This window comes from Cannabis sativa, chromosome 3 (assembly GCF_029168945.1).
Source record: "Cannabis sativa cultivar Pink pepper isolate KNU-18-1 chromosome 3, ASM2916894v1, whole genome shotgun sequence".
NCBI classification, from domain to species: Eukaryota; Viridiplantae; Streptophyta; class Magnoliopsida; order Rosales; family Cannabaceae; genus Cannabis; species Cannabis sativa.
The window spans coordinates 46,488,795-46,503,267 of record NC_083603.1 but is presented as its reverse complement, the minus strand read 5'-3'; the positions used below and the strand labels follow the sequence as shown (position 1 = coordinate 46,503,267).

General features: G+C 31.5%; 2 protein-coding genes across 5 annotated transcripts; both read left to right on the top strand.

Moving 5' to 3' along the window:
• The first annotated feature begins 1,234 nt into the window (after positions 1-1,234).
• On the top strand, positions 1,235-3,824 carry LOC115710260 (protein LATERAL ORGAN BOUNDARIES). 2 transcript variants are annotated; one of them, XM_061111974.1, is made up of 3 exons: positions 1,235-1,633; positions 1,799-1,840; positions 2,575-3,824. In XM_061111974.1, coding segments are annotated over exons 2-3 (675 nt in total). In that variant the 5' UTR covers positions 1,235-1,633; positions 1,799-1,838; the 3' UTR covers positions 3,248-3,824. The 2 variants fall into 2 exon arrangements, with proteins under 2 accessions (XP_060967957.1, XP_060967956.1); XM_061111973.1 differs by lacking the exon at positions 1,799-1,840 and having other exon boundaries at positions 1,236-1,633.
• A 6,933-nt stretch (positions 3,825-10,757) lies between these two features.
• Positions 10,758-13,271, top strand: LOC133035467 (uncharacterized). Of its 3 annotated transcripts, none has more exons than XM_061111321.1 (4): positions 10,758-10,820; positions 11,206-12,672; positions 12,826-12,879; positions 12,965-13,271. In XM_061111321.1, the coding sequence occupies exons 2-4, from the start codon at positions 12,637-12,639 to the stop codon at positions 13,229-13,231; spliced, it is 357 nt and encodes a 118-aa protein (XP_060967304.1). In that variant the 5' UTR covers positions 10,758-10,820; positions 11,206-12,636; the 3' UTR covers positions 13,232-13,271. The 3 variants fall into 3 exon arrangements, with proteins under 3 accessions (XP_060967304.1, XP_060967303.1, XP_060967302.1); XM_061111320.1 differs by having other exon boundaries at positions 12,965-13,247; XM_061111319.1 differs by lacking the exon at positions 10,758-10,820 and adding an exon at positions 11,053-11,094 and having other exon boundaries at positions 12,965-13,251.
• The last annotated feature ends 1,202 nt before the right edge of the window (positions 13,272-14,473 follow it).

Sequence of the window (14,473 nt, the reverse complement as noted above, 5' to 3'; positions counted from 1 at the left end):
ACCGATGGACAATTCCAGCGAAACCCTGCCGGTAATACCAAATACTGACCGATTTTGCTATTAATATCGGCGGACTCTTCCCACCCTATTTTTTAGTATTGTTGTAATGTCATCATCAGTTAATATTGATCTCCCCTCATTAATATTGATATTTGAAAAAAAAATATATTGAGACCAAATCAGTATATTCAAACTATATTATATATCTAGATCTATAAATATAAGCAACACTCATGTAGTACAATACTGAGTATTTGTGTAGCTATAGGGCGTTAAACCGTTAACAAATAACTCAATTAGCTTATTGGTGAAGTTATGAAGAATATTCTTATGATTATAAATATGTAATTTTTGGAGTACACTATTGAAATAGTACTATTTCTTCTTTGACACCAAGTATAGAATCTAATAGCAAACGAGGAGAACAGCACAGTACTATTCTAGATAGCTAATATATTATATATATAATATGCAAAATACGTGTAGTGTTCTTATGTATAAATAGTGAAGAGATAAGAATAATAGTTGCTGTGTTTTTTATATTCTATTATTGATATATATTTTTTGTGTTTTTCATTGTGGTATATTTTATATAATTAACATGTTTATCGCCTTTATATATATAATGATCAGAATATATTTCTTAGCCCAGGATCCCAAATCAACACTAGTCGGACTACTTAATATATCTTATAATCTATATATATACATATGTCAGATATCTCTGGCAGAGCAAGTAATTATTAGCTATAGGGAGTTAATTAGTATCACCAAATAGTAAATTCTCAGTCACTAGTTACTGATCTCTAAATATGTATTTTTTTTTTTTTAATTTTTTGAAAGCCTATATATATAAATTGATACAAGTTGGCCAAAAATATTATAAAGTACTTATTATAAAAAACATACAAAACTATTTAATTAAGTCGACATGATCGATACATGTAAATGATATTCACATTAATTGACCATATATATATATATATTAATAAATTATATGACCTTTAAAACTCTTATATATATGTAGCTCAAAATAACTATAAGGTTGCAACATTAATTGGAATGCCCCATTTTATTAATACAAATTTATATAAATATGCTAATAACTTTTCTATAATATATAGAAGGGAAAAAAAGTAAGCTAGGGTACTGGAATGAAGAATGAAGACATCCTCACACAACCTGATATTATTATTATTAATAATATTATTATTAGATGCAGTGTCATAGTCACTCTTTTTTAGTGTACCTTCCATTTATTACCTTTGTCTTTTGCCTCCATTCCCTCTCCATCCACTAAATGCTTTGATTTCCCTCCCTTCCCCCCCATTACCTTTTAGCCACTGAGCTTTGCAGCTCTCTCTCTCTCTCTCTCTCTCTCTCTCTCTCTCTCTCTCTCTAGATCTCTCTCCATTATTCTTATAATTAACTTAGGGTTCCCTCATTTGGAGATCACCCTTCTGTAAATCTGTTATATATGCTCAGATTACAAAGTATATTTAAGAGAGAGAGCCAGCTCTGAAATTAATTTGAGAGCTGATCTAGTAGTTCACAATAGGGGAAAAGGAAAGTAGTATTTTTCTTTTTTTATCTATTCATTTTGATCTAAGAAACCTATCTGGATCATAATCAGGTAAATATATATATATTAATACACACACTTGAAAAAGTGTTGTATTAAAGTTGCTACTTCTTTGTTGCATATTTTGTTTTCTATATATGGATATATGCAGTAGTTAATTAATTAGGTGTTTACAAAAAGTTAATAATACTGGATCTCTTAATTAATTTATTTCAGGTATATATACAGGCAGCTCATCTATATCTTCTCAAAAAATATGTATATATATCTTCATATTATTATACATAACAAAGCTTTGTCATCATGAACATAATTTTATTTTGAGACTTGTCTTGTTATATGAGCATAATTAAATATATTATTTTTTAATACTTTCAGTGATCATTAGTTGCCATCAGATCTGTTCTATAACTAATTATTTGAGAAGAATTAATCGGACAAAGGTAGTGAAGAGAGTCTTAATAGAACTAGTTGCTTTAAACCTAATATATACATATGTATATATATTATTACTAGCTACTATAATTGATAAAGATAGTATATATGTGATATATATATAAGTAACTATTTAATCTGTGAAAAATGTATAGTTAATTGATAAAAAAGAGATAGTTCTATAAACAATTATACAAAGGAAAGACAGAGAGTTGTTGTAGCCCTCCATCTTATTATAAAACTATAAATAATTCGATTTTAAAGAAGAGGTAGCATGATCTTGTAAACCCTAGTACTTGAGAAACGAATATCTCAAATCTGATTTATTAATATATATAATTATGTATATTGATGAAGAAGAGGAAGTAGTAAAGACATTATATATATGATCATCAAAATCACATATAAATATATGTATTATATATACATATCAGTTAATTAATTAATTAACAAGAACAGCATCTCTCTAATCTCCATATGTAAAGTTTCTTAACAATTATTTACATGACATATATATGATCACGCATGAAAATAACATTGTGATATACTATGTGTAGGTGCATATATAGAATAATATATATATATATATATCAGGCAAAAACAGTGATAGCTAAAGAGATAGAGAAAAATATGGCATCATCATCATCGAGCACGTACAACTCACCATGCGCAGCTTGTAAGTTCTTGAGGAGGAAATGCATGCCTGGTTGCATTTTTGCGCCTTACTTCCCACCAGAGGAGCCACAAAAGTTCGCCAATGTCCACAAAATTTTTGGTGCAAGCAACGTGACAAAGTTACTCAACGACCTCCCTTCTCACCAAAGGGAGGACGCAGTTAACTCTCTGGCTTACGAGGCCGAGGCCCGAGTCAGAGACCCTGTCTACGGCTGTGTTGGAGCCATTTCTTTCCTCCAAAGACAAGTCCATAGGCTGCAAAAGGAGCTCGATGCAGCCAACGCAGATCTCATCCGCTTTGCCTGCACCGAGATGCCCCCGCCCCCGCCACTGGCCCCTAATGTATCAGATCATCATCATCTGAATAACATTATTCATGATCATCCAATGATGTCTGGTCCACCAAGGCAAGGAGCAGGAGGGGGAGATAGTCAGTTCTATCATCATCACCCAATTGGTGGTGGTGGTGGCTTTTCTCTTCCTTACAATACTACTTCTCTCCCTTGGAGTCATGACAATATCAACGAAGGAGGAGGTGGAGAAGGACACCTTTGATCAAATTGTGATGAGAGAAAGAAGAAATAAAAAAGAAGAAGAAGGTATAATAATCAAATCTCTCATCTAGGGTTTTCTTTATATAATTTGAGTCTTTTGGAATTGTTATATAGTAGCCTCACGTGATGAGTCGTTTTCTATATTTTTGCTTTTTTCATTCATCCTGCTAGAGAGTCTATATATATTTATATATATTTGATATTGTTTTTGGTGGGTTTTAGTTATATTATTAGTATTCAAAAACCTTGTATTATTGTGTGTGTGAGCTTATTTTTGGGGTCATGAGTAGGTTTTTATATATTTATATAGGGACCTAATTAATAAAGGCTGTACTACTCTTGATTGATCAGTATAGTAGTATAGCTATAGATAACTATTGTAATAAGTAATGGGATGAAATAATGTCTTTTATTTTTTTTTATTGTGTGTAATTAGTGCAATTCTGATCAAGGTATTCGCATGCGGATTGGAGTTGACATTCTGTCCACATTGTTTTATGGTTCTCTCAAGAATAAATGAAATAAAAACTATATATTACTATATTTCTTATAATAAAGAGGATTATTCTTCACCCTAACTCTAGGGCTTTACTCTTCTTTTAGACCTATATATGTATAAATAAAAATATATGCTCTCACCTTTCACCTTTGCTTCCGCTTTGTTTGATCTTGAGGACCACCTTTTGATTTTCTCTTTGCAGAATATTGTGCTAATTAAATTTTTTCTTTGATTAATCAGCTGAATGTCATTTTCTTAATTATTATTTTTGTTTTGATTATTTATGCATACTACATACACGTATACATACATACCTTCATACCTACATACATAATTTACGCTATATTAATATATATATGACTGCTAGTTACAAAACAGTAATTAAAAGGTATAAATTAGAACGAAGAAGTGGGACTTTAAACTATACATATGGAGTTATATATTTTTTCTTGTGTATATTTTATTAGTGTGAACAACTTTTTTTCTGTTGAAGTACGAACACTCACATATACATTACCTGTACTTAAATGTTCTAATAATATATATATATATATATATATATAATATACCTCATTTATATCACTAGTGTGGTGTGTGCACATATATTTTGGTGATAATATTATAATTAATCTACTACATACAATTTTTTCATGTGAAACTGATTCTCTATCCTCTACCTCTCATTTAATTATAGATAGTATGAGATATCCAAAACAGTACTATATATAAATCACAGTTGTTTTCCCCTTTATCAGAGAGAGAGATAGATTGGATTCACGAAAAGTTTTATTTAATTTTCTTCTATGCATATATATATTATATGATCACTGATATTGATGAAACAGCTTTTCCATGCCCAAGTTAAGCCCCTTTCATGATCAGCAATCAACACTGCTGTGTCCATTATCTGACCAACACTTACACCAGACAAAACAGTGAAACCTTAGACAAAAGTCTTCTCACAGTGAAACCCCAGGTCCCCCCCTTCTTTTTTTCTCACTCTCTATCTCATTATTGTTGCATTAAGTTTTACATTATATATGTTTCACCTTACATACACATATATATATATATATATGACATCTTTTCCTGACAATCAGAAGCTAGCTCTTAAATTAATGCATGCATATAAGTTGTTTGTATATAAAACTAATTAATAAAGCTGGCCGGCTCTCTCCAAAAACTAAAGTATATATTTCATCTATATAATATTTATTAAAGATTCTCTGATTGACACTAATACAATCTTTCAGTAGAATCCCAAAAGAAGATATATCCAAATTAAGTTAAAGTACAGATTTTCAGAAAATAAAAACCACAAAAAAAAAAACATTAGTTTTTGTTAGGGTTTATACATTTTGATGTGTCAAAATCAGCTCGCGGCATATTCTCAGGGACCTCAAACCAGTCACAAACATTTATATATATATATGTATATAATATATATTATCGTGGAAATTAAACTGTGTTATATTATATTATTTCGACGATCATGATTAATTTGATGATATTAATAACATTTTTCACATTACCAACCATATATAATATATATTATTAAGTGCATTCCTAGTTGTTATATTCATTCCCTAGCTAATCATGCAACATCATGATCATTTTTCTTACACACCTGACATTAATGACACAAAATAAAATAAAGAGCTATATATATAGTGTCACTGACACTGTAGTAAAGTGTTAGTCTCATTACAAATAAAATAAAATAAAAAAATAATTAATAATGAACCAAATAACCCTTCTCTATGATCAATTACTATATTGAGAGAAGAGTAGTATAGTAGTAGTAGTACTATACTATTGCAACTAACGCAAAAACACACACGAGCATAGACAGTCTGAACCATATCTGGATTTGAGTCACATCTATTATTTGTCATTTAATTCATCATCATCATTATCATCCATCGATCGATAGATCGATCTACGACTCTTTTCTCCTCTGTTAACTGTCAGCTAAAACCCCCCCACCCCCCAAAATTTCTCGAGATCACCAAAAGCACTAACTTTATTTATTCATTTCTTGTTGCTTGAAAATAATATTTGGTGAACCAAATCTAACTCTTCTGATCTCATATCCCCCACCATATCCCACATATTTAATTTCTTTTTTTTTTCTACTCCTTTAATAATGATGAGAATGTAGACTTTATTTATTTATTAATATTGTTTTTATATTTATATGTAACTGAGATATTATATTATCTTGTCATGCATGCACTGTTTTGCTTGTGTTCATCAGAACAAGAAGACTCTCTCTCTCTCACTGAGAGAAGTATTACTTTATATGTGGGGCTAATCATTTTTCTCTATATAACCTTTTCTTTTATTATTAAGTACAATATAGTATTATTATTTTTCTTTCTTTTTTTGCATTTTATTTTTCATTTCTTGTTAAGGCAATAAATTTGAGTGGCAGTAAGTAATTCAGAATCCATCACACCCATCAGTTTCTCTCTCTGTAAAGGCGTGGGAAAGAAGCAATGAGCAGTGAAATTTTTGCAGAATGATCAAAAATGTAAACAATAAATAAAAGACAAAAAACGACAGCACGACGTGGGGGTCCTTTAAATTTTACTATATAATTAAATACTTATATATATTCTATTTTATTTTTTATTGACAAAACTTATATATATTCCATTTATATGACGCCAAAAATAAAAATTCTCTTTATATAATTTGTGTTCCTTAATAATTGGATTCTCGAAAGAACAAAGCTTTCGGCTCAATTATGTCTTTTTTAATCCAATCAGATCTGAATCAGTTACATATGATTGAAGAGAATATATTTTTTTCTTCATAAAGTATAAACTTATGAAACTTTAAAAACCCATAAATTATAAACATTAATTGTATAAACAATTGTGTGTTAGCAGTCTTCAAGGTACCCTTTCAAAAAGAGAAGAGGAAAAATAGAGATAATTCTTCTTCTTCTGTAGCACTAAAATGTATATACAAGACAAATTTATTTTACATCCAACGAGACAAAATAACTATATATTTTAGTGATAAATGTCTTCTAGTTCATTATTAATGGTGGTCTACGTACGTTGTGGAATCAAAAATCATATACCAATCCGGACGAGGAATATATTATTTAACAACTCGATCAAACTTATAATAAAGAATGATGACCTCAATCATTATCGTGTTTTAATTAATGTAGTTGTCTTTGTATAGTTAAGTTTTTCCCAAATGCTCAATAAATTTTATACAGCTGTATTAGATACATTCTATCTCTTTGACATGATTAAGAACAAATATAAAAGAAGAAAAGAGAATAAAAGTAGAAAAAAAGAGTTAGAATGAGAATGAGAAAAGAAATATCTATCTGTATTTGTATTGAATCTAACTGAAACGAGCTACAAAGAAATTAAAGGAAAACCAAATAAGGCTAACTGTTATGAATAAGAACTTTACAACAAACATAATAGAAAACTAACCCCCTTTAATTAATCCCATAACAGACTCAACTAACTCTCTTTACACTTCCTCACAAACTTAAAATTGGTACACTCACCAATGCAAAGTTTGGTCTTGAAAAATGAAAAACGAGTGCTGGAGATAGCTTTGGTGAGACCATTAGCAATTTGATCGGCAACAAGGACATAATTAACATGAACCATTTTTAGGGCTATCTTTTCTCTTACGAAATATAGGTTCAACACAATATGTTTAGTGTGAGCATGAAATATGGGATTTGCAGTGAGTAAGATGGTGCTAAGAATGTCACACCAAATCACAGGGGTTCGAGGCAGATGGATACGAAGCTCAGTGAAGAGAGAGTGCATCCATTGTGTTAAATGGACAAACCTGAACCATTACCAATATAGAGACTATTTGATCCACCATAAACTGAGTTGGTCATAAGGTTTTGAAGGCCCGAAGTGCAGTGATTAAAGGCTCCAGAGTCAGGATACCAGTTACCATTCTAGTAGTGTTGGTCTAAACCAAATTGACTTGAATATTGGCAGGATTAAATGCTGGAAAAATACATGTGAAACGTTTGTCAAATTTGTAGAAGCAATCAAGAACTGTGTGTCCAAGTTTATGAAAAAGTTGACATTAAACTCGATTTGGTGTTGGATGAAGTTTGCTAGCTCGAGGATAATTAAATGTTCCACGACCAATATTAAAAGAAAATTCACCTTGTGACATATTGCCATATTGCTTATGGTGAGATCCTCGATTATCATGAAAGCTTTAGAAGAAAAATAAGAATGATGATTGTTATGAAACTGACATCGAAAAATTCCAGGATGCTTGAAGTTACGATTGAATATTTGAGCTAAATTAGCCTCATGAACCCAGCTAGCATCCATATTTTGATCAAATTCAGCAACAACTACAAGATTTACACTAATATATGGCTCCTTGTCATTCTTTTCAATGATCTTGATTCCAAAGCAAGAAGAATGACTTTAATCTCAACAACATAGTACTCTTCAACTGTTGTATTAGATGAAATTATGAAAGTATCGTATTCACTCGACAAACTTTTGAAAATCACAATAATGTGATCTCGAGGAGCAAGAACCTAACCAACCGAAGTACGAAGATCAACATGTTGCTTGACCTTGAGCAAATAATCATTAAGAGACATTGATCCTTTCCTATCATTTTGAAGTTTAGTGTAAAATTCAAGAATCTTGGAAGAGACTTAAAGAGTGAAGTGTTTTTCCAAAGCTTTCTAGATCTAGTGTGCCGTGTTGCATCCTACCGTTCTTGTCAACAAGCACTACAACACTTTTAACTTTTAATTACATTCAGCAATAACGTTTTTAAAAAAACGTTATCTAATAGTTATTGGGTCTTATTAATTATTGGGCCTTAGAGAGTTATTCAAAATTGGGCTCATTTGAATTGGACATTCTTATTGTTGGGTACAGTAGCCTTGAAGAAGAAAGGCTAGGTTTCTTCGTGCTTCAGCTCAGCGCCCCCAAGGATAATCGCTGGTGCTTCGTGCTCAACTCCTCCGACGACATGAATTTCGAGTGTCTAGGTCTCCTCCGGTGAACGACGATCCAAGGTATTTACTGTAAACTTTTTTTCAGTATGCATGTGTGAAATTATTTCAGTATTTACGGTAAGCTTTCTCACCCATTCTTCTATTTCCGTTGATTGTACTCTGCCGCGGTTCATTTCCTTTGACTCCGATCATCTACTCCGGTTGAAAATGGCTTCCGCCCAATCATCTCTCTGGCAAAGCATCTGAAGACCACTCCACTGGAATCACCGCTCACTTCTCCTTCTCAATTTACTCTACCTCTCTCATCACTAAAGCCCTCCTCCCAAGGTTTTCTCCTTCTTCCCATTCCTAATTTACTCTCCCTCTCTTTTCGTCTTTTAATTTCAATTTCTTCTCTGCTTTTTGCAGCTTGATCATTCTCTGTTCGTGGAAATCGATCGGTGGGGCAATCGATTCATTCACGGTTACAGCTTTTGACGCCAATCATTGCCCTGGTATTTATTTCATTCACTTGTCACAAGTTTTTGATAGGTTTCTTTCCTTTCCTGTTGTTTTATTTTAATATATATTTGCTTATACCAATTTCATGGAAGCAATGGATTTTGTATTCAAACCATAATTTTTGTCGTATTCTCAAGTATCTAGGTTCTATTCTCAATTGTTGTGTTGTTGGTTTGTCTTTTGGTGTTATGTTCACTCTCTTTTTCTCATCATCAAAGTGATAACTTTTGTGTTTGGGTTTATTGATATTATTGTGAGTTGATTGTAACATGTCTGAATAGTATTGAATTGCTCAAGGGCATGGATGGCTAAGGCCTGCAATCAGTGTAGTTGAGCTTTCTCAGTGTATCATTCAAGTTATGTTGAACTTTTCATATTACATTTACATCCAGCTGCAGTTGATATCGCTTTCAAACTTGACTTTTTCATACTTATTCATTTACTTGTAAGTTGAATAGTTATGCAATTTTTTTTAACTCTATTTTATACAATAAATGTTATGCAGGTTGTTCCTCTCAGTGCAAGGAAATCTGAGTGAAAAAATTGCACAATTCCTGCAGCTCCCACATTTTAGTGAGTCTGTCATAAAATTATATTTTTGGGATCCTTTCTAAGTGTACTTTTTCAGCTATATTGTTGTCTCTAAAGTTTTAACTAGGAACTTGCCAGAATTATATTATCTCCTTAGGCCCTAATCTTCTAAATTTAGCTAAAATCAAATTGGATATTTGATTCTCTTATTATATTTATATGTTAGATTCTAAGGCGTATTGGTTCTTATTGATTCTTTTGTGATTGGTATATTTTGTTTTGTGTTGTATGCAATGTCTTAGAACGAGGGACCAATTGGTATACAATTCAGTATAACAATCATTAAATTGTCTTATTTTTATATTTCATGATATAAACGAAAATTTGCTTAAATCATTTTAGTTTGGTGTAGAAAATTAGCTTCATATGTTTCTCTGTCTAGTACTCTGTGCCAATCAAAAGTGGAAGATCCTTCTCTAAGAGAAGATTTTCCATGGTTGTCCTTGATGATAATTATTCTATAATCACCCCCTTCTTCTTATTATTGTTCCTTAATAATATTACAAGTAGCTATGCAAAATCATCAAATCCTCATTATTGTCCACCCTCTTCTTGTGATAATTATATCATCAACATAACAAGTCCTTTCAGACTCAACACCGATCCAAAACACTGTGGCTACCCACAATATGAGCTTTCTTGCGACAACAATCTTACTGTAATGCACTCCCATAATCATGTCAAATTCTTGGTGAGGTCAATCAATTATGGGAATCACACCATTAGAATTGCAGACTCCAAACTTGACAAGAACAACTATTGTTCCTTCCCAAATAACTTTCAATTGTTAGAAGATTGGATCGGTGATTTGAGTTCTTACAGGAATTCGAATCCTATTATTAGTGAGACACCACACTAATTTTTTTTTTTTTAATTTTTAATATTTAAATAATTAATTTATGCATGCTAAGTTTATTAGGAGACTTTTGGCAGGTTTAAGTGTATAATCGTGGTGGTATCATTTAAAGATTTTGCTTGAAGGCTAGTTTGTAGCTGGTAAGTTTCCTAAATTTTTATATTGTTAATTATTGTTTTATTTGATTGTATTGTTGTGGATTGCTTTAATACAATTTCTTGGTCCTTAAATTTTTTCAATTAAAATGCTTATGTGAGAAAATTATATGCTATTCCTATCTCACTTTGGTTGAGATACTAAGTTCTCCATAATTTTTATTTTATATATGTTAGTTTTTGTTGTCTTTTCTCAGAGAAAAAATAGTTAAAATAATTTGGACATCATGTTTGATAAAAGTTGGTTACGCTTCAACAGGTAATAAGAATTAAGGGTTTAGTTAATATCAAGTTATTAAATGTATAGATTCAACTAGATTGTGCATTTCTCTAATATTTTTGAATATATATATATTTCATTCAATTGTAGAGCCTCAAATGAGTATAAGGAAGGTGCTAGGAGTTTTGTAGAGACAATAGAGAAAGAGGCTAATTATCCAGAAAAGTTATTATGTCCATGTAAATTTTGTCGAAACTTAAGTCACCAAAAGGTCAATTTGCTTTATGAGCACTTGGTCATAAATGGAATTGATCCTACATACACAATTTGGTTTCATCACGGGGAAGAAGCACCTAGAAGTGATGATATTGAGGAAATGAATTCTTTTGATGCTTTTAATTTGTTTAGTGCTACAAATATTGATGATTGTGATTCTGAAGAACCTGTAGAAGGCCCTGATGACAACTTCATCAAAAAATTAGAAGATGCACAAATCGCATTATATCCACAGTGCACAAAATACACTAAGTTGTCAGCTATTATTGCTTTATATAAGGTTAAGACAACTAATGGATGGTCTGACAAGAGTTTTGATGAGATTCTCAATCTTTTTCATGATATGCTTCCATGTGATAACGTGCTTCTCAAGTCCACGTACTCAGTTAGGAAATATCTTCAAACATTTGACTTAGGATATGAAAAGATTCATGCTTGTGTAAATAATTGTTGTTTGTTTAGAAAAGATAAGGAGAAGTTAGAAGAATGTCCAACATGTGGAACTTCTCATTGGGCGACAGATAAACTTACTAACAAGGTTCGAAAAGGTATTCCAGCAAAAGTTTTGAGGTATTTTCCTATAATTCCAAGGTTCAAACGAATGTTTAAATCTGAAAGAATGGCTAAGGATTTACGATGGCATCACAATAATAAGAGTAACGATGGGAAAATGCGTCACCCGGTAGATTCTGTTGCTTGGGAATTAGTGAATGAGAGATGGCCTGCTTTTTCCAAAGAAGAACGAAATCTAAGACTTGGACTTTCTACCGATGGTTTTAATCCTTTTAGTAATTTGAGTAGTAAACATAGTGTTTGGCCTGTGATGATCGTTATGTATAACTTACCCCCATGGTTATGCATGAAAAAAGAAAATATTTTATTGTCATTGTTAATTCCAGGACCGAAGCAACCTGGGAATGACATTGATGTATATTTAGAACCACTCATCGAGGACTTGAATACATTATGGAATGAGGGAGTTGAGCTCCATGATGCTTTTGTAAACAAAACTTTTACATTGAGAGCAATTTTGATGTGGACCATCCAAGATTTTCCAGCCTATGGGAACCTTGCTGGATGTAAAACTAAAGGGTATTGTAGTTGTCCTTTATGTGGTAACGATACACATTTAGAGTGGAAAAAGGAGATCTTCTTTCAAATATATTAGGTCCTGAAAAGGGTTCCTATGTGAGAGGTTATGGTAAAGGAGTTACCAAAACTAAGTTAGCAATTGCATCGGAAAAAGAAGAACATATATGTAGAATTGAAAATGAGTATAAAGAGTTAAAAGAAAAAGTGGCTGTTATGGAGCAATTGATTAACTCTTTCATAAATTCCAAGGTAAATTAAAATATTTTTACTTTTATCTATTGTTAGATTGATTAAACAATGCTAGGTTATTTGTTTCTTTTGGTGCTGAGAATTGATTAATGGGTTGATTTTTGTTGTCCCATTCTAACTTATTGTATCTAAACTTTTGTTTGTGATGTTTAGTCTCATTCTAACTTGAGCGGAGAGCAGTCCAATGCACATAATCGTCCTACACGGGTAAGATTTTAGTATTATCATTTATTTATATATTTCTAAGTTGATTTATTGTTGCCAAACTATTGTAATATTTGGATAATTATAGGGTGATGTTGGAATTCAAGGCCAAAAGTGCGAACTTTTGGATTGGACTGGTTCTGGGAATATTGTTGCTGTTGGATATTTCATTTCAGATGATCCACAAGATTCAGTTCTTGGTGTTCCTCTTGGACCATTTGCCATGAAGGTTGGTGTTGATTTTGTAAGGGAATCTAAGGCATTTCTATGGAGGCCTACTTCAGGATTAACTTGCATTGAAGAAAGCGTTGGAAATATTATTGCTTGGCCGACTGACAAAGTTATAATGAGGTAAATTACTTAAACTGCTATATGGGATATTTGGTTCTGTTTATTTTTTGGTTGCTTTAGTTGTTTAGTTGTTTTTGTTGTGTTTCTTCTACTTTCCATAATTCATGCCTGCTTTCTTTCTTTTCAATGAAGTGTCTTAAAAAATAAAAATTATAGCTTTATTTTATTTTTATGTTTGGTGTTCTAATCAAAGAAACAACTACCTATATGCAACTGTTAATTCATTGCTCAATTTGATTTAAAAGGCTTTATGAGCAGAGTCCCCTGCTTTATGCTCTAAATAATCATGAGTGTTTACAGTATGCAATTTATATTTGAGGTATGAAATAGTTTCAATACTCTTTAAATCTTTTTTCTTTTAAACATTAGTATTTAGACCATTTTTTTCAGCTAAAGCTTTGTATTAACTTTCAATCATTGACACATATTTTTACACACACACATCTAATTATGTGTGAAAAGCTCTTGTTGATCACTAAATTTACTCAAGAATTTATAAATTTAATCACTATGGCATTTTCGCAATCATGGTTGACCACTTGTGCCAGATCATGCTTTTCAATCGATCTCTAATGCAGGAAGGAGGTAGCTTCCCTATTTCTCTTCATTTACTACTGTTCTGTTGATATTCTATTGCTGTCTGGGAATTCTGATATCTTTATGGGGTTTAGATACTGGTTTTATGAATTACTTATACTGTTCTGTTGATAGCTTCCTATTTCTCTTCATTTACTACCGTTCTGTTGATATTCTTTTGCTGTGTGGGAATTATGATATCTTTATGGTGTTTAAATACTGGTTTTATGAATTACTTGATTGAGTTGATATCTTTTTTTCCCTTTATCTGGTTTACTCTTGTTGATATGCAGAGTTTGTTGTTTATTGTTGTACCTTAAACTTGGGTTCCTGTTTCGTTTTCTAATGCATCAGGGTGTCTTTGGTTTAGAAACCCAATTCTCCATAAGAGAAAAATGAATTATTTCAAGTCTTAAATTTAGAGTATCATGTATTAAATGTTTACATTTTATTTATTTGGGTTTCAGAACTTGAATTGGTCTCTTATGTTGATGAGGTGTAAACAAGCAGTTTGGAAAGGATTTTACATTGTCAAGATAATGAACGATGGGGATTCTGCAACAATGGTGCAATTTAACTTCAAGAAGATTAATGTGGTGTTTGCTTGGAAGAACCTAATAGACATTACATAATAAGTTTTTATTATATTTTTTTTAGTAAGGAGTTTTTA

What these genes read in the sequence shown, in the direction of transcription:
- LOC133035467 (XM_061111319.1), top strand. Translation starts at nt 11,063, where the DNA reads ATGTTTGATAAAAGTTGGTTACGCTTCAACAG. An exon ending in AGTTGGTTACGCTTCAACAG is followed by an intron (nt 11,095 to 11,205) that starts GTAATAAGAATT and finishes ATTCAATTGTAG; the next exon opens with AGCCTCAAATGAGTATAAGG.